Genomic DNA, 20,372 nt, shown 5'->3' on the forward strand with positions numbered 1-20,372 from the left:
AACAACTTTCAATTGTCATTTTATCTCTTTGCATATGATTTATTATTGTTACAAGTGAAGTAGTAATCTAACACGTCATTCACTTAATCCTAACTGAAAATAATTTTTAAAATATATTTAGCAAGAGATATCCATAAACTCTTTCTGCATAAATGAATGAATGAATGAACCTTCATAACATACAGGGAAGCCACTTAATAGAGCTTTGTTTTGATATTCAGTGACACATTTAAATTTTGTTTGCTTTACTGGCTTTTTGTGTTGTTTGGGTGGGAGGGTAACTTATTAAGTATTTTTGGTTATTGTCAATTGCTATGGTCTGAATGTTGTGTTCCTAAAATTCATATATTGAAATCCCATTCCCTGGAAGTGTAGGTAGATGGGGTTTTTAGAAGTGATTAGGTCATGAGGGTGGGGCACTCATGAATAGGATTCAGTTAGTCAGTTCAGTTGCTCAGTTGTGTCCAACTCTTTGCAATCCCATGAATCGCAGCACGCCAGGCCTCCCTGTCCATCACCAACTCCTGGAGTTCACTCAGACTCACGTCCATCGAGTCAGTGATGCAATCAAGCCATCTCATCCTCTGTCATCCCCTTTTCCTCCTGCCCCCAATCCCTCCCAGCATCAGAGTCTTTTCCAGTGAGTCAACTCTTTGCATGAGGTGGCCAAAGTACTGGAGTTTCAGCTTTAGCATCATTCCCTCCAAAGAAATCCCAGGGCTGATCTCCTTCAGAATGGACTGGTTGGATCTCCTTGCAGTCCAAGCGACTCTCAAGAGTCTTCTCCAACACCACAGTTCAAAAGCATCAATTCTTCGGCCCTCAGCCTTCTTCACAGTCCAACTCTCACATCCATACATGACCACTGGAAAAACCATAGCCTTAAGTAAACGGACCTTTGTTGGCAAAGCAATGTCTCTGCTTTTGAATATGCTGTCTAGGTTGGTCATAACTTTCCTTTCAAGGAGTAAGCATCTTCTAATTTCATGGCTGCAGTCACCATCTGCAGTGATTTTGGAGCCCCCCAAAACAAAGTCTGACACTGTTTCCACTGTTTCCCCATCTATTTCCCATGAAGTGATGGGCCCAGATGCCATAATCTTCGTTTTCTGAATGTTGAGCTTTAGGCCAACTTTTTCACTCTCCTCTTTTACTTTCATCAAGAAGCTTTTTAGTTCCTCTTCACTTTCTGCCATAAGGGTGGTGTCATCTGCATATCTGAGGTTATTGATATTTCTCCCGGCAATCTTGATTCCAGCTTGTGCTTCTTCCAGCCCAGCATTTCTCATGATGTGCTCTGCAAAGAAGTTAAATAGCAGGGTGACAATATACAGCCTTGATGCACTCCTTTTCCTATTTGGAACCAGTCTGTTGTTCCATGTCCAGCTCTAACTGTTGCTTCCTGACCTGCATATAGGTTTCTCAAGAGGCAGATCAGGTGGTCTGGTATTCCCATCTCTTTCAGAATTTTCCACAGTTTATTGTGATCCACACAGTCAAAGGCTTTGGCATAGTCAATAAAGCAGAAATAGATGTTTTTCTGGAACTCTCTTGCTTTTTCCATGACCCAGCAGATGTTTGCAATTTGATCTCTGGTTTCTCTGCCTTTTCTAAAAGCAGCTTGAACATCTGGAAGTTCACGGTTCGCATATTGCTGAAGCCTGGCTTGGAGAATTTTCAGCATTACTTTACTAGTGTGTGAGATGAGTGCAATTGTGCAGTAGTTTGAGCATTCTTTGGCATTGCCTTTCTTTGGGATTGGAATGAAAACTGACCTTTTCCAGTCCTGTGGCCACTGCTGAGTTTTCCAAATTTGCTGGCATATTTAGTGCAGCACTTTCACAGCATCATCTTTCAGGATTTGAAATAGCTCCATGAATAGGATTAGTGCTCTTATAAAAGAGGCTCCAGAGAGTGCTCTAGCTTCTTACATTATATGAGGACACAACTAGAAAGTTCAGGCTATGAACCAGGAGGGGCAACCTTCCTGGAGCCTTGGTCTTAGACTTCTGGCCTCCAGAACTGTGAGCAATAAAGTTCAGTTGTTTATAGGCTACTCAGTTAGTGGTATTCTGTTGTTCAGTTGCTCAGTCGTGTCCGACCCTTTGTGACCCTATGGACTTCATACTCTGCTACATCAGCCCAAATGGACTGAGACATCTGTCAGCTAGCTTATTTGTCCTTATCAAAGGGAGCTCAGCTCTGGAACTGATATATTTATAATGTAATTTCCCTAAAATTACTATATTTAGATAGCTGTTGGCATCTTTCATTAAACTGGAGTTGTTCAATTATAAGTGTTTGAGGTCAAGATAGCTTTCAGCCCGTTCACTGAGGAAAAAAAAAAGGCAGCATGATCCAACCTTTAATTATTATAGGATCAAAAAAATCAAAAGATTTGAAGGAATAAAATAACGAGTTCAGTGTTCTGATTCTTATTCCCAGTTACCGGAACTCGTACACGAAGAACGTCTGTGTGGAGATGCTGCGGGATGGTTATCATAAATCCTTTACTGAGTTCTTCGCTCTGACAGAGAAGTGGGGTGCCCTGAGGGAGGCTGCGAGGGTCCGATCCCTGTCCTGGGCACAGAGACCCCTGGAAGAGCAGCCCGACAAGCTGGATCACTTCTACTACTACCTGACCAGGGCTGAGACAGCTGAAAGGAAAGGTACGTGGAGGGGTTTGGGGAAGCAGCACTGCCGAAACCAGAACAGGGAGCACCTGAGGGCAAGTCCCCAGTTGCTTCATATGTGAATTTAAGACCATTAGGACACCTCAGCACAATTCAGCCTAGTCAACCAAGCATCTTCATGGAATGGACAGTAGAGAATGCTGACTCACAAGAGTGCCCAGACACATGGCCGTCCTGGCGATGTCACTGTAAGCCTGGGTAGACACTAAACAAATAGCACCTAGTAACATCTCCAGGGCTTCCCAAAGTATTAAAATCTTTGGTGTCATTAATTATACATCTTTATATAGTTTTTTTCTTTATACATAATCTGAATATTGACTTTCACTGAGGAGCCCTTTGCAGAGTATTGTAATTTGCCAGTTAAACTTATTTTCTAGTATTTATAGAATGGAATTTGAAGGTTTTATCCTTAAGTTCTATGCTTAAAATTTCTATCAGAGAATTTTTATTAGTGAATTGTGAGGAGACAGGAAAAGTCTGTAATCCATAATTATGAATAAAATTGTTAATTTTTTATTTTCTATCACATCATCTCATTAATTCCTTTTTTGATATTGTAAATTTTTCCAGAAGGTCAATATGTTTCAATCTACTACAGTTATATGATATCACTGTCATAAGTATTTCTTAGTTACATGTCCAGAATTGGTCATTTTATACAATCAAGGAAAGGAGATCCCCAAATTTGGCATATACATTTAGTATTCTCAGTTGTCTTCTTCTTTGACATTTTTTGTGTGAAAATACCACTGGACTCAAAAAGAGAGAAGCTTGAAGCTCCACCATGAAAATGTCTCTATTTCATTGTACAGCACAATACGTAAGTGAACTTGTGTGTGTATGTGTGTATGTGTAGATAAGCGGTGATTATTTGTGTAATGAAAATATTTAACTACAGAATTGAATTTGAAAAGAGTCCTTTGGTAAATTTTAAAATGTGATTTACATATACGTTCTCAAGAAATTAACTGTTTTAAATTTTAAAATGCTAATGTAAAAAAACTTATTTTCTAGGTCAGGCCCAAATTCTGAGGTGATATTTACACTGAAAATAGAATTGATCAAGATAAAATTTGTTCATAAGTCATTTTTTTCAAGTTGAATTAATTTGATTCATTAAACATTTTAAATAGAAGCATTCATTTTTGTAGCATAATAGTATAAATTTAGGCCAAACACATCAGTAGTCATAAAGTATCATAAAAGAAACTTATAAAGCATTTTATAATTATAAAGAAACTAGAATGCTAAATAATCTATTTGAAGGTAGAAAAATACTTTATTTGAAAAAGTAATTATATTATATATAAATTAAAATGATTCTCCAATCCCCCAAATTTAAAAAGTCCAAGGTTCATAATAGCCAATGTCTTATACACATGTACAAGTAATGAAATATTTTTCTTACTGAGTAGTTTGTCACATGTTCTTGGTAACTAAGGTTCTATTTGATAAATGGAATAAAATTACTTCTTGCTCAGAACAACTCTTCTGTAGGGTTATTGACTTCAAAATGCTGTGGCTTTTGCCTGGTTAAAATACAAAAAGTTAAAATTATTGCAAAAAAAATTATTGGAAATACATCAGTTGAAGGACAAGTAAGCATTTATATGCTTCTTTAAAAAGAAATGTGTAATTTTTTCACATTTAACACATGAACTTTATAGGAGAAAAACTGTAATTTAAGAATGTCCTAGAAAGTAGTGCAGGGAGTATGTATAGAAACTCTTATTAACTTGAATTAATTCTAAATCTTAAAACCCATGTATACCACACACTTAATCTAGAATATAGAAATCTGTTAATAGTTCCTGGACGATTTCACCCCATATGGTTGTGGAATCGGAGACAATTATCTTGAAGCAGCATCGTATCTTTGAGTATTCTTATTGCTTCTCATTGGAAAGACCATCACTCTAGGGTCACAATGAAGTTCATTTAATCAAAGCTATGGAACTAACAATAGTCATCTCAGGTCAGTTCTGTCTCTTGAGACTCACAAAGCAGAAACCCAGAGTTATTTAAATTACTCTTCAAAATATCACTTTCTGTTTTATAGCAAAGAAATGTTTAAAGAAAGCCGAGCATTCTTTTTGGATTATTTTCCATTTGTTACAAAGTATTTCTTTGTCCCTGATATCATTCTTATATGACCCAATGTGAGTCATCTCTGTACCATCTGTAACATGATTAGGGCCTGGTGCCCCATGGGGCTGAGGAAGAGATGGCAATAATGGTAATGGGTAACCGAATCAATAGATAATTCAAACATTATTTACACTTGACTTTAAATTATTGTCAAGAGTTAAGCAGCAATTTTTTTCTCTAATAACATTTATTTAAGATGCCCAAAGTATGTTTTACTCAAGCAGAGTCCCACTGGATGTTTATACAGTTTATGTAAAGAAAAACAAAAGTGAGTGTCTGGTGAAATAAGTTTGAGAAACAACCATGTGAATTAACATATACATTAAGCAGGTTGGTTTGTTGCAGGACTTATCAGAGCCTTTGACATGTTAATGTATCGTGTGTTTCACTGAAAGAGAGAAATTAGTAGGAGCACTTTCCAAATTTATTTCATCATGAGATCTCCTTTTAAGGTAGCATAGTGAATATTGGTCTAAGGAATAAATCAACAATAAAATTTATTTTCATCTGATTAATATAGCTGCTGACAATTTGAGGAAATGTTGTGCAAACAAGGAGAAAAGGCTATTTAGAATGTAAAGGGTATAAACCATGTATTTGTATTATTCAAAGGTTCAAAACTTTCAGTTTTTCCATAGAAGAATAGCTTAGCTGACAAGTAGTCTTTAAATATGTAATCTAAATAGCTTCTAAGCAAAACCAAAAAGTTTATCAAATGTTGGAAATGTTTTTCTATTAAAGCTTAATTACTGAAAAATTTAAAATTATTTTAGGTTTGCATACATATTTTTTTAAAGCTCTTTGTATGACTTTTTAAAATGGAAGATACAAAACGTTTTATTCACAGGTTTTAAAAATAGCAGCTCTCTAATCACTGTGTGTATGTGGGCTTCCCTGGTGGCTCAGATGGTAAAGAGTCTGCCTGCGGTGCAGGAGACCAGTGTTAGATCCCTGGGTCGGGAAGATCCTCTGGAGAAGGAAATGGAAACCCACTCCAGTACTCTTGCCTGGAAAATCCCATGGGTGGAGGAGCCCGGCAGGCTACAATCCATGGGGTCACATAGAGTCGGACACAACTTCACTTTCACTTTCAATCACTATATATGAGTAAGAATATAAAATATTACAAAACAGATTTTAATGCTCTATTCATATTAGGCACAGGTCCAGAATGGGAAGATAAAGCACAAGAGAAATCAGTTCTGAAATGAGAGTATTTCTTTTAAGTAAATTGCTCAGGGTTTTACCCCCTACTTTTCACCTAAGCTATTGCTTATTGTGAATAACCTTTAAAAGGCAGAAAGTCTCTGCAGAATCTCCAGTTTCTTCAAAACTGGGGAATAGGGAGAATGTATTTTAACTTTAATTTTTAGTTCTAAAACTTATTTTGAGATAAATCTTCATTTCCTATGGAATTATGAAGTAGCGATTTCCCTGGGGGCATAGTGATAAAGAATCCACCCACCGATGCAGGGCACGCAAGAGATATGGATTAGATCCCTCGGTCAAGAAGATTTCCTGGAGGAGAAAATGGCAATCCACTTTAGTATTCTTGGGCTTCCCTTGTGGCTCAGCTGGTAAAGAATCCGCCTGCAATGTGGGAGAACTGGGTTTGATCCCTGGGTTGGAAAAATCCCCTGGCGAAGGGAAAGGCTACCCACTCCAGTATTCTGGCCTGGAGAAGTCCATGGACTGTATAGTCCAAGAGGTTGCAAAGAGTCGGACATGACTGAGCGACTTTCACTTACACTTTCCGGTATTCTTGCCTGGAAAATTTCCGTGGACAGAGGAGCCTGGCAAGGCTGCATGGGTGTGCAAAGAGTTGGACCCAACTGAGCAACTGAGCACAGCACAGCACACACAGTGTGTAAAAGCTGACATTACGTAGGTCTTAAATTTCTTTGGGAACATTGGATTGACTTATGTACAGTTTTCAAAAGTTAATTTTTGTTGTAATCAGCCTATCGTCAATTTTTTCTCTGCCTTTTGACTTTAATCGTATAGGAGTACCAGTGGGCAATATGTAATGCTTTTCATAATTGTAATTATTTCAGGCATATATAGATTGACTCTTCTGATAGTAGTGAGCAATTAATATCACTTAATTCCAACAGATAGTGATTGCTGTACAAAGTCCTTGGAAGGGTAATCCATAGCCTACCATTTACTTGTGACTGTGTTTTTAGCACAAATGCGAAGAAATGCAAAGATTATGTATTTTTTCATGTCCACCAATAGAATGAAATCTACAAGAGAGAAGTACCATTTAGCACAGACATTTTCGTTTAAGTTTATGACTGTTTGCAATGAAGTTTGTAAGACTGATTCATAGTTTATCAGTATATTTTTTGTGTGTACAAACAGGTCCGATATTTGCCACTTTAGGGGAAAAAAAGAGGGATTTAATAAACTGACAGGTAATAAACTAGTAACTTCCTGAGTGAGAGAGATGTAGTATTAACACATTTTCAGCAGAAGAAGATACTCATAGAAAAGATCATGCTAGAAATCTACTGTTTCTTAACATTGCTAGTAACTTGTACTGTCAGGACCGGTGCTGTGAAGTGTATGGAACACACAGTGATCATCATTTCTTGTATCTATCTATAAGCTGCATGCTTACTTTTTCTTGTGGGTGAAAATACCTTGGTATTTTTAGATTTCATCTGCTTTCTTCCTTTATCTTTTTGCCATGGTTAGGAAACATTGCATTCTCTGGAATCTCTAAATACTTTTCAAATCTTCAGTGGGATAAGTACTTGCTGATACCATATACTCATTTATTCCGAAAGAACTGAGCCCACTGCTAGCAGACACCATTCTGGTTTTGTCTTATATAAAGACTACTATATCAACCAAAGAGTATATCAGTCTGAGCACTTCAAAAGATTTTTTTTTTGTTTTTCTCATGTGTACATCCTTTAATTAATATAACTAGTTTAATAGTTAAAACACATTAATTTTTACATTTCCAGTTTTTAAATAGTTAATCATGCTTTTAAAGAAAAATAGAAACTAAATGTCACTATATTGGTTTGCCATTTTAAGAGATGTGCCTTGAGACATTTTTCTAATGCATTTTCTGATGTTTTTCTCTCTTTGAAGAGTACTTTGAAGAGGTCTATAATAACTTGTACGCTCTGGCCTGTTACTTCAATAATTCTGAAGACAAGTGGGTTAGAAACCACTTCTATGAACGATGTTTTAAGATTGCTCAAGTCATCAAAATTGACGGTGGGAAGAAGGAAGCCGAGGCACATGGACACATGGGGCTGCTCTTCGAGGAGGATGGTGAGTAGCCCTTTGCCAGGGTGCCCTAGGGGCTTTGGAGGCTCTTGAGTCCAGGCAACCAGAAAGCATGTAGGGGTGGAGAAAAAGACCTGAGGCTTGGTGTTAAGAATGTAAGTTGTGTGTGCTGTGTGCTCAGTCTTGTCCAACTCTTTGCTACCCCATGGGCTGTATGTAGCCTGCCAGGCTCCTCTGTCCATGGGATACTCCAGGCAAGAATACTGGAGTGGGTTCCATTTCCTCACCCAGGGGATCTTCCTGATCCAGGAATTGAATTGAGCCTCTTGCGTCTCCTGCCTTGGCAGGTGGGTTCTTTACCACTGTGCCACCTGGGAAGAATGTAAGTTATTGAGATTAAAAAGCAAAGGGATGTGACTTTGGACTCACACTCTATATTGCTACTCTCATACCCCAGCTGAGTACTCAGCCTAGAGTTCCCAGCAGCAGCATCACAGAGAGAGAACTTCTTCCCAGTCTTCCACGTACATCTTTCCTCCGCATTGCACCATTTCAAATTATTTTTCCTTTCATGTAGACCTTTTCATTCATTTTCACTTGATTTCTCATGTTTGAAAATGGAAAAGAGGAAAGACACACATGGTGATTTTCCTGACATGCCAAATCCCATATATTCAATCTCTATAACTCAGATACCATTTGTTGTGGTTTTATAATAATTTCTGAAGGAAATATTTCTTTATAAATAATGTCATGCTTAATAATATTATATTAAGACAAGCCAAAGCCTGAGACAAAACTACAAATTCATCAGAAACATATTTCTTATGGTGGTTTAATAAAGATTGTGAGTAGAAATTTAAGAATTAAAGTTATTTGTGGAAGAATAGTGGTTAGATCATTTACAAACCAAATATATGGGAAGATGGAAATATTTGATCAGAAATAATTCTGTTTCTCCCCTCAAAGCACTCTCATCTCCATGAGAGTTTTTGGCAATAGGGTTAAGTTAGAAAATATTTGCTATTTTATGGCTAGAACTGCCTAGGACTTTGAGAAAGGAGGGGGAATAAAGGCTTTCATGCCTCAGGAAATTACACATTGCATTCTACAGCATGGTAGGTACTGGAATGTGGCTGATGGTCAAGGGCTCTCTTGGGTGATAGGTATGAAGAAGAGCAGAACAATTCAAAGAAGTGAGAGATCATAGGTACTAGATTCAAGGAAGGCAGGACAGAGCCAGAAGGAACTGGTGGGGGAGGACTTCACTGGTGGTCCAGTGGCTAACACGCCAGGTTCCAAATGCAAGAGGGCACAGGTTTGATCCCTGGTCGGGGAACTAGATCCCACATGGTACACAGAGAGGCCAAAAAAAAAAAAAGAGTAAGATGTAAAAAAATAAGAAAAAAGAAGGGACTTGTGGGGGACATGAAAGATGGATGTAATTTAGGCAGGTAAAGAAACAGGAATATATTCTGTAAGGCAGAACTACATAGACCAAAGCAAAATTAGAGAAAATGGTAGGTGCAGCAACTTGGTTAAAGTGGCAAGTATATTTCTGAGCAGTGACTGGTGCTGAGTGTGTATGGAAAGATTTGGGTTCAGAGTTTGGGCTTCTGTCTCTTCAGTCTAAGGAAAGGAGTGTGATAGGAGTCTCACTGTGAGACACCCCATGGGAGGAGGAAGGGGGAATGGTTAGGAAGCTGCTGCATTCATTCCACCTTGAAGGAACAGTCCAAGAGTATTTAAAAGAATATATTTGAGCATATCCGTAGCAAAAAAAAAATTTTTTTTGGCTTCACCTGTGGCATATGGGATGTCAGTTCCCCAACCAGTGCTTGAACCGGTGTCCCCTGCCTTGGGAGCATGGAGTCTTACCTGCTATACCACTAGAGAAGTCCCTACAGTACAATTTAGGATGTCTCAAAGCAAAGAGTTAGCAACATTAAGTGATACCTATGCAACAGAGTTCAGTGCAGTCACGAAATTACAAATTAGAGCCAAATTCATTCGTTTAGCAAGTGTTTGTTTAGGACCTAATGTCTAGAGATAAAACAGCTAGCAAGATAGACAAAATATTTTCCTTGCGACACTAAGATTGTACTGGGAAAAACAGGGCTTAACCATTCCTATCTATTATAACGTATGAACTAGTGGTAAATGCTGTGACGAAAAATAAGGCAAAGGAATAGATAGCATTTGCTACTTTACATACAGTGTTCACCTTCTAGAAGATGAAGCATGAAGAAGGTGAGGGAGTGAGCCTTGTAAAAATCTGGAGGAAGAGGTTTTAGAGAGAGGATGTAGGGAGTGCCAAGTGAAGGCTCAGCACTGTCTGGAACTCAGTGAGGAAGGTGGGGGATGAAAGGAAAGGAGCCAAGTTTAAACCAGGAGGTTGGGATCACATGGGAGCTTGTAGGCCAAGCTGAGGACTTTGGATTTTATTCTGAATTGTGCGAAAAGTGAAAGTTAAAATGTTAGTTGCACAGTCATGTCTGACTCTGCAACCCCTGCAACCCCATGGACAGTAGCCTGCCACGCTCCTCTGTCCATGACATTCTCTAGGCAGGAATCCTGGAATGCTGCTATTTCCTTCTCCTGAGGATCTTCCCAACCCAGGGATCGAACCTGAGTCTCCCACATTACAGGCAGCTTCTTACCATCTGAGCCAACAGGAAATCTCAAAATATATATCAGTTTAAGAAAATGCTCATGGTACATTAAGGAGAAAATGAGATCCAAACACAAGGTAAAATATAATTATATTTGGTATGTGTTATGTACCAAGCAAGTGTTAACAGTGGTTGTTTTTTGAATGTGGGGATCATATATAGGTGATTATAGAATTATGTACTGAAGAGTTATTACTTACTGTAATTGAGAAGTTACTTGTTAAAACTCTAGAGCCTGTTGTTAAAAGTAAAGGTTAGTTTTTCAGTTTGTAAAAATGGAATAAATTCTTGCTTATGTAAAATTCAAAGTAAAATCTTTGCATAAGCTTTTTTAAATGATTATTTTTAAGCTTTTAAAAAATGATTAGCTTTTTTTGAAGATGAGGGAACTGTGGCACAAAGAATTTGAGCTTGTCAGTGCTGGGGCTGGTGTTGACTCAGCTGGCTTCAGAGCCTGTGTTGGCAGCCACCACCCTACGCAAACCAAGAACTGCTTTACTTTCAACTGTGAAAATTCCCCAAAATTATACACTACAGTGTAATTTAGCACTTTCTCGTTCTCTACTGTAAGTATATCCCTCAGATGTTGTCTGTCTTATTTTGTTTTTATAATTGGAACCATCAAATTCTCCAACTATGAGAAATCAAACAGTGGAATTTTCAATTACAGACTCCCCCCCCCAAAAAAAGAATTTAAGAAAGAAGTAACAAATAATATATGAAAATTAAAGCTGAAGAAGCCAGGGCTACCCTGATGAAAGTTTAGGAGTGGCCTCATTGAGTTTCAGATAGCTACCACAGACATATTCTGAACTTTTCTATACATTTTATTTCTGATTTTTAAAACTTGATGTGATACTTTTCAATTTTTTACAGTAAAAAACACATAATAGAATTTACCATCCTAACTATTTGTGAGTGAGTTCAGTAGTATTAAGTGCATTCTCACTGTTGTGTAACAACAGTTCTGGTCTCCAGAACTTTTTCATCTAGCAAACCTGGATCTCAGTACCCATGAATCAACAATTTCTGATTTTTAAAAATCTGTGAATGTTTGCATTGGAGGATTTATAAATTGTTTTCTTTCTTTCTTTATTCATTCTTCTATTCATCCACTTATTCAACAAATGTTAGAGCTACTTACTAATGGTTACTAATACAAGTAGCAACCAGGGCACCATATCAACTTAGTGGCTGAGAGTGAAAATGAGTTTGGAAAATGTGATCAAGGTGGGGCTGCTGTGAGATTACATTCACGGGTCAGTGGCTTACTCACAATTAGATGCCCCACCCTACAGCATGATAAAATGTACCCAAAAGCCATAAAATAGGATGTTTTGTCTATAAACCTATTCTTAAGTTAGATTGTGTTTGTTTGGGGTTTTTTTTTGCAACTCCTTTTTGAAAGATCTGAACTAGTTTTCTGTGCCCTTAATTAGTTCATTGGCCACAAGACCCATGCCTTTATTGCCTGATTGATAAAATGATTTGAGTTGATATTGATGAAAGTTTTAGAGATTCAGTTTATAAGTTCGTAAGTTCATTCATTCATTCATAAGTTCAATGTACTTAGGAGGATAAACTAGGACTACTTAAAATATGGGACTAGAGTGCCATGAGGGCTCACCTGAACAAGGGGTTCCCCGAGGTGATGGTGTGTAGCTTCCGCATATCTGATCTGATGGGTCCAGACAAGCCCCATGGAGGCCCCGCAGCAACAGCTAGGTGGCAGCTGTGCCCAGAGGCAGGTGGCAGCCTCCTGGTTCCAGGGTGCCCATTCAGGTTAAAGCAGGGTACCAGCCAGCAGATGGCAAAGGGCAGTTTGTCACAGCGCAGTGAACCAGGCTGCAGTCCAGGGCATGGCTCCAGCACCCTCGGGGAACTAAAGAGCAAATGAACATGAGCAGAAGCCATGTCATGGGGACTGGGCACCTGGGTGCATTTGGGGCCATTGTTCAGCCCACAAATACACCATCTGACCAGAGCACAAACTGTAGTCTCCACTGCTGCTAAAGATGGTGCTGGTATGCAATGTGGACTGGCTTCCATTGGCTCAAAGGCTGGCTGTCTATTCTTCAGTTCAGATATTTGCTAGGGTAGCAGGCATGGAGTACTCATGGTCTGACAAACACTTGTAGCAGATCAGAGGCCGTGTCTTCTTTCAGAATTGTCACCTACTTGGAAGGACAGATGGATAAGCAGCATTCACACCACATCTGTGGAGCATTGGAGAAAGTTCTCAGACCCTGGGCTGGTAGGAAACATTCCCATACATTCCAGAGCAGCACACAGAGGTCTGGCAGGGCTGGATGTCAGAGTCTGGGAGAGAGATGTTTTTCTAAGAGCTGTGATTAAGGAAGTACCAGGCTTCTCCCTGGGTATGGTCTGGGACCAATAACAAGATGATGTGCCAGAACCTTAACTTCAGTCCTCTCTTGCCAGGTCACTGTTTAGTTGTTGGGTCAGGGAACTAGGATCCAAGTCTTGCAGTTGCAGCTTTATTAGTGGTAAGCAAAGAACTGGTGGGTCTGAGCACATCAGCATTCAGAATTCAGCTCCTACCTTCTTTGCTTCCACTGATTTAGGATCTGAGTCCAAGCCTTGCCTTTGACCAAATTAATGAACTTAGCACTGAGACTAGCCAGTTTCCTTGGAGTCTTGTAAGAGTTGAGTCTGTTTTTTGGGAGAGCTAACCTGGAGGATTAGAATTGGTCAAGGAAACACTTGATTTCTGTCTAGCTCTCTGTCCTGTCCTGTCTCCCCCTAGTTCAAAGAGGGCTGGCTTCAAGCAGCATCTCTCACTCTGCCAACAATCTATTCCATTTCAACTCATATGGACTTGGAATGTAGACCTCCCATCTCGGGAGGCAGAAGGATGATAAGAGTAGACGTTGGGTGACCACCCTTGGTGCTGATCATCTTCCCTGAGAACAGGCAGGGGGAGGCCCTTGTAGGAACAGCTTAGGAAGTGCACATCTTCCAGTTCCAGAGTTCTTCATCTGTAGCTGTAGCACCGGGATTGAGTAAAGACTGACCCAGACCCACAGCGTTGATCCCAGATTCTCCTAGTAACTGGGACTTGTGCAGAAGAGTTGTCCTGGTTGGCTTGGTCAGTTCAGAGCCTACAATTTACTGTTGACAGCCAATTCTTTGGACGAATTCTGGATGGTGTATTCCAGTGGGATTTGCCAGGGGGCAGAAGGAACCAGAAGGAGGGTTACAGTGGAATGGCTCCCCCTCCCCCAGACCATCTGGTAGTGCAAGACAGATCCAACACAGGAGGCCCCACTCTATGGGCTTCCCTGGTACCTCAGGTGGTAAAGAATCTGCCTGTAGTGTAGGAGACCCAGGTTCACTCCCTGGGTGGGGAAGATCCCCTGGAGAAGGGCATGGCAACCCACTCCGGTATTCTTGCCTGAAGAGTTCTATGGACAGAGGAGCCTGGTGGCCTACAGTCCATGGGATTGCAAAGAGTCGGATATGACTGAGCGACTAACACACACACACACCATTGTAAAGGACTGTCCCCTTTACCATCTTCACCTCATGGCTGCTGCTGCTGCTAAGTCGCTTCAGTCGTGTCCGACTCTGTGCGACCCCATAGACGGCCGCCCACCAGGCTCCGCTGTCCCTGGGATTCTCCTGGCAAGAACATTGGAGTGGGTTGCTATTTCCTTCTCCAATGCATGAAAGTGAAAAGTGAAAAGTGAGGTCGCTCAGTCATGTCCGACTCTTCGTGATCCCATGGACTGCAGCCCACCAGGCTCCTCTGTCCATGGGATTTTCTAGGCAAGAGGGAAGTAGAATTTGGAAGCCCACTTTTCTTGTCTTGTACATGGATTTGGTGGTGGTTTAGTCACTAAGTCATGTCTGATTATTGTGATGTCATGGACTGTAATCTGCCAGGCTCCTCTGTCCATAGGATTCTCCAGGCAAGCATACTGGAGTGGGTTGCCATTTCGTTCTCCAAGGGATCTTCCTGACCCAGGAATCGAACCCAGGTCTCCTGCATTGCAGGCAGGTTCTTACTTCCCTGGTGGCTCAGAAAGTAGAGAATCCACCTGCAGTGCGGGAGACGTGGGTTTGATCCCTGGGTTGGGAATATCTGCTGGAGAAGGGAATGGCTACTCACTCCAATATTCTGGCCTGGAGAATTCCATGGACTGTATAGTCCATGAGGTCACAAAGAGTCTGAGTGACTTTCACTTTCACTTTATCCTGTTTTGTAATAGTCAGCCTTTTCCTAACACATCCTCCACCCATTGTAAGGAAGATGCCCCCTTTCATTTTTTTTTGCATGAATTTTATGAGGGGCAGTAGTTCAGCTTTCCTCTCAGTGAAGTGTCCACTGTGTATTAGGTAATTACTTTCAATATCATACACACACACACCACCAAAGGAATTCTATCACTGAGAGTCCTAACCCCACAGGGGTTCCACTGCTAAGGATTGTTCAAAGCTAGTTCCTGCTAATGATCTCTAGCCAGCCATCCTGAAGGCTGACCACAGTATCACTAGCATTTTCTTCCCACTCCCATCTTGGTCTTTGATTTCTTTCCAACCCCCCTGACTTGCTTCCAGAAGGCCATGTTATTGGCCTGGAGAGATGCCCGGTTTGCTGGGACAACTGCCATGCTAACGAAGTAATTGGTCAGCCGCACTCACAGCAGGCCTACCAGGGCCACGCTGCTCTGAGAAAACTCAGAGAGACAGGAGCAGAGCAGGTGTGCAGGTCTCCCATTGCCCTTCCATTGGATGCTCTGTGTTTAGGGAACTGTTGTTACACTCTTGGTATAATTGGGGACCAGACCCAATAACAACATGACATGGCAGAACCTTGACACAAGCTCTACCCTGTCACCTCAGCATCCATCGTTTGATGTCAGATCAGCCAGCCCTTCCCCTATGATTGGTATGGAGGAACAGATGCGGTCTCCGCATTGGGATTGCGATCACAGGATTGTTTGTTGTTTGGAGAAGGAAAAGGCAACCCTCTCCAGTATTCTTGCCTGGAGAATCCCGTGGACAAAGGAGCCTGGTGGGCTACAGTCCATGGGGTTGCAAAGAGTCAGACACGACTGAGCGACTAACACACATAGAGTATGGCAAAGAAAATCATAGGATATGTCACAAGATTTGCCACCTAGGCATTCGTAATTTCGGGAGCCCCAACCTCTTTCCTGTCAGGAGAGAACTCTAGGGTCTAAGCCTTCGCTATAGGTCAGGATTCATTGCCCTAAAAATACTAAACCTAACTGGTTTCTTTGGAACTTTGCCAGAGTCCATCTCTTTTTCTAGGAAATTAGTCTACAGGGTATCAGTTCTGGACGAGTTAACCCTTATTTGTTAAGTCTGGAAGTTCTGTAAAGGAGTGACATGAACATGCAGAGACTAGGGTCAGATTATGAACACAGAAGTGCTATCCTTTAAAAACTAGGACAAAGTCGGTAAGATGGTAAGCTTCAAAAGGATCTCTACCACCGAAGACTCGCTGTTTTAAAGAGTGGATCAAAGCGGAAGCATCAGTTAAACCAGAGGATCCCTGTGCTATACAATACGTCCTCATTAGTTGTTTGTCTTCTATGTAGTATCAGCAGTGTACATGTGGTGACCTGAACGGGAAGGAGGTCCAAAAGGGGGGGATGTAGGTACGTGTATGGCTGATTCATTTTGCTGGACAGTAGCAACTAACACGTTGTAAAGCAGCTATACTCCAGTAAAAATTAATTAAGAACAAATGAATGAACAAAAGTAAGAGAAGATCCAATTTCAGTCCTAGAAGAATGCCTGCTAGATGCTGAAATTGAGTGAGTGCTAGTCTTACCAGCTAGCAGATCCAAGGGCAGACTGTCCATTCTGCTTGCCTTTAAATACCTTGACTAAATATTCCCAATTGAGAGATGTAGAAAATGAAAGCAAAACAAACCATTAATCTGAAAAACAAACCTATAAATGGAATAATTAGAAAAATTCCTAGTGTCTTCAGGAAGATACAAGAAGACAGAAAAGTTTAAGGATAAAACCAAATGAGATGACAGTGAGCCCCAGATGAAGTAAGGAAGGCTTTCAATGAAATACAGGTTTCATTTCAATGAAATGAAATTATTCATAATTTCAATGAAATGAAATTAATTGGTAGAATTAAACTACAGAGGGGAAAAAGAAAAGAGCAAGATTGTGTTTATGCTCAGTCACTTCAGTCGTGTCCAGCTCTTTGCAACCCTATGGACTGTAGCCCACCAGGCTCTTCTGTCCATGGAATTTTCCTGGCAAGAACACATGCCTTCCTCCAGGGGATCTTCCCAATCCAGAGATCAAACCGTGTCTCCTGCATCTCTAGCACTGCAGACGGATTCTTTACTACTGAGCCACAGGGAAAACCCGAGTGTATAAATAGTTGACACCACGGAATGTTAAATCAGGGGTGTTGAGGGCAGGCAGACTTGGAATGTTTTCCCAAAATGCAGGTGAAAGACTAAGAAATGAAAACAATGACATTATAAATTTGGAAGTTTCTGAGATAGAGTAGATAATAGCTAAAATGAAAACAATAACCAAAGACATTTTAAGAAAGCTTTCTTGACGCCCCCCCCAAACGATGAGTATGCAGATTGAATAGCTCTTTATGTTCTAGTCAAAAATATAGGGAAAGATCCATAACTAGATAATTCTCAGGAAATTTTTTGAACGACCCAGATTAAGACAGATTCTCACCTTTAGCTGAAGAGAAAACACAGATTGCCTGCATTGAAAGCAAAATTAGATAGTCTCATTTCTTTCTCCTTTGCAACAAAAAATGCCATGAAACAAACAAACAAGTAGAGTCCAGGGGATTTGAGGGTAGGGGAAAGAGAATGGGCTGCTATAAACTTCAGAATAGGCTACAGAAGTAAGTTCTATTCCCATGTGAAGCAACTGGAAGATATTCTTACATATGCAAGCTTCAGAAAGTACACTGTGAATGTAGTTTCCCTGTATGCCATATTCTGTAACCCAACAAGAAATAAATCAAAGGTAAAAATTTTAAGAAGAAGGAAGTCCTAATATAAAAGAACTGACAGTATACACCGGAACTGATTAAATATTAAGTGTATACAAAATGTCAGTAATTTTGGAGATAGACAATACAAACTATAAAAATTGTGTTGTATACAATATACACTCCTTTGAAGGAATGTTTAAAATTGTGTGATTTAAATTTTTCTTTTTATGATTTTTTAAACATTTTATGGTAATGTTAATTACATCAATGACTTATTTTAAGATTAAATTTTATAAGAAACAGTTAAACATAAACTATAAAAAAAATAGAAACTATAAAAAATAGAAACTATAGGAAAGCATTTATTTTAGTCTTAGATGGGAAAGACCTTTGAAACATAAAAACAATGGAACAAAGCGCAAAGAAAAGTGATGGGATTTATGGAAAGGTAATGATATCTTCTCACTGCTCCAAGCTCAGAACCAAGTCAGAAGAAATACGGGAATCAAATAGATCATAATTGCTAAGGCTAGGTGGGGAACAGAGCTTATATCTGTTCAAATCAAATTGATTATCTCACAGAATTCATCATAGCCATCTAGTTGCTGAAAGTCACCTCATGCTCAGACTCTCCTGTGGGTTCTAAGCTTGTGCCTGTGAACTTCAGCATGGCACTTGAGAACAGAGGCTAGAGAAAATGAAAGTTCAGGATTTCACCAGTCAGAGATATTGTTGCTCCTTCTCTGTGGTGAGAAGTAAACAGGGAAGGAGACAGAAGGTCCCCTCATGGAAACAGGAAGCTAGTGAAATAGCTTCCCCTCTTTCAGAAATACTGACAGATTTGATACGTCAAGAAAAATTATTTATTGAAGACTTCATTTAATTAAAGAGAAGCTAAAACTTGAAATTATTGGAAACAAATAGGATAACAGATTAGTATAATTATTATATAAAGAACATTTACAAATTGGTAAGAAAAAAACACTTAACACACATAGCATTACCACAAACAAAGCTAGTGGATGTGATGGGAATTCCCGCTGAGCTCTTTCATTTCCTAAAAGATGATGCTGTGAAAGTGCTGCACTCATTATGCCAGCAGATTTAGAAAACTCAGCAGTGGCTACAGGACTGGAAAAGATCAGTTTTTTCATTCCAGTCCCAAAGAAAGGCAATGCCAAAGAATGCTCAGACTATCACACAACTGCCCTCATTTCACATGCTAGCAAGATTATGCTCAAAATCCTTCAAGCTAGGCTTCAGCGGTACATGAACTGAGAAATTCCAGATGACCACGCTGGATTTAGAAAAGGCAAAGGAACCAGAGATCAAATTGCCAGCATCTGCTGGATCATAGGAAAAGCAAAGGAATTTCAGAAAAACACCGACTTATGACCTCATGACTACGCTAAAGCCTTTGACTGTGTCACAACGAATGATGCACATTTGATGAAACGCCACAAACTGTGGAATATTCTTAAAGAGATGGGAATACCAGACCACCTTATTGCCTACTGAGAAACCTGTATATAGGTCAAGAAGCAACAGTTAGAACTGGACGTGGAACAACAGACTGGTACAAAATTGGGAAAGGAGTATATCAAGATTACATCAGGTGACAGGTATATTGTCACCCTGCTTATTTAACTTATATGAAGAGTACATCATGTGAAATGCTGGGCTGGATGAATCACAAGCTGGAATCAACAACCTCAGATACGCAGATGATACCACCTTAATGGCAGAAAGCGAAGAGGAACTAAAGAGCCTCTTGATGAAGGTGAAAGAGAAGAGTGAAAAAGCTGGCTTAAAACTCAACATTCAAAAACTCATATCTTGAGGGACGGGATAAAGATGGCGGAGGAATAGGATGGGAAGACCACTTTCTCCCTCACAAATTCCTCAAAAGCACATTTCAACGCCGAGCAAACTCCACAAAACAACTTCTGTAGGCTGGCAGAGGTCATCAGGCAACCAGAAAAGCAGACCATTGTCTTCAAAAACAGGTAGGAAAAAATATAAAAGATGAAAAAGGAGACAAAGGAGGTGGGGAGGGAGCTCCGTCCCGGGAAGGGAAGCCCGTCCCGGGAAGGGAATTTTAAGAAGAGAGGTTTCCAAACACCGGGAAACACTCTCCCTGCCGAGTCTGTGGCGAGTCTTGGAAACACAGAGGGCAACATAACAGGAAGGAAAAATTAAGAAATAATTAAAACCAAGAGATTACAAGCCCAACAGTAACTCCCCCAGCGAAAAAGCAGCGCAGACGCCTGCATCCGCCATTGGGAAGTGGGGGCAGGGCAGGGACGCGCGGGAGGCCCGGGCTGCAGTGCTTTGTAAGAATCGGGCAGGAACGCCCCACGCGCAACCAGAACGATCTAACTTGCGCTAGCAAACCAGACTGTGGGGTAGCTACCACGCGAAAAGCTCGAACATAAGACAGCACCAGGACCGAGCACAGAACAAAGGACAGAACGGAAAAAGCCGGCTGCAGACCATCCCCTGCCGGGGACAGGCAGCCAGAGCCGTAAGGACTGGAAAGGGGCAATTGCAGACCTGGAGAGACTTTACTTACCTAACTGCAAGCAGGCCTCTTTGCTAAGACTTCTGGGGGTGCTGGACACTCACAGT

General features: G+C 40.4%; 1 protein-coding gene across 1 annotated transcript in view; it reads left to right on the forward strand.

The window, feature by feature from the left end:
- Positions 1-20,372, forward strand: part of TTC29 (tetratricopeptide repeat domain 29) — a 258,377-nt gene that overhangs the window by 33,592 nt on the left and 204,413 nt on the right. Inside the window, exons 3-4 of the mRNA XM_052654935.1 lie at positions 2,446-2,669; positions 7,950-8,135. Coding sequence (XP_052510895.1) covers positions 2,446-2,669; positions 7,950-8,135 — 410 coding nt within the window. The remainder of the gene's footprint in view (positions 1-2,445; positions 2,670-7,949; positions 8,136-20,372) is intronic.

Source organism: Budorcas taxicolor, chromosome 17 (genome assembly GCF_023091745.1).
Source record: "Budorcas taxicolor isolate Tak-1 chromosome 17, Takin1.1, whole genome shotgun sequence".
NCBI classification, from domain to species: domain Eukaryota; kingdom Metazoa; phylum Chordata; class Mammalia; order Artiodactyla; family Bovidae; genus Budorcas; species Budorcas taxicolor.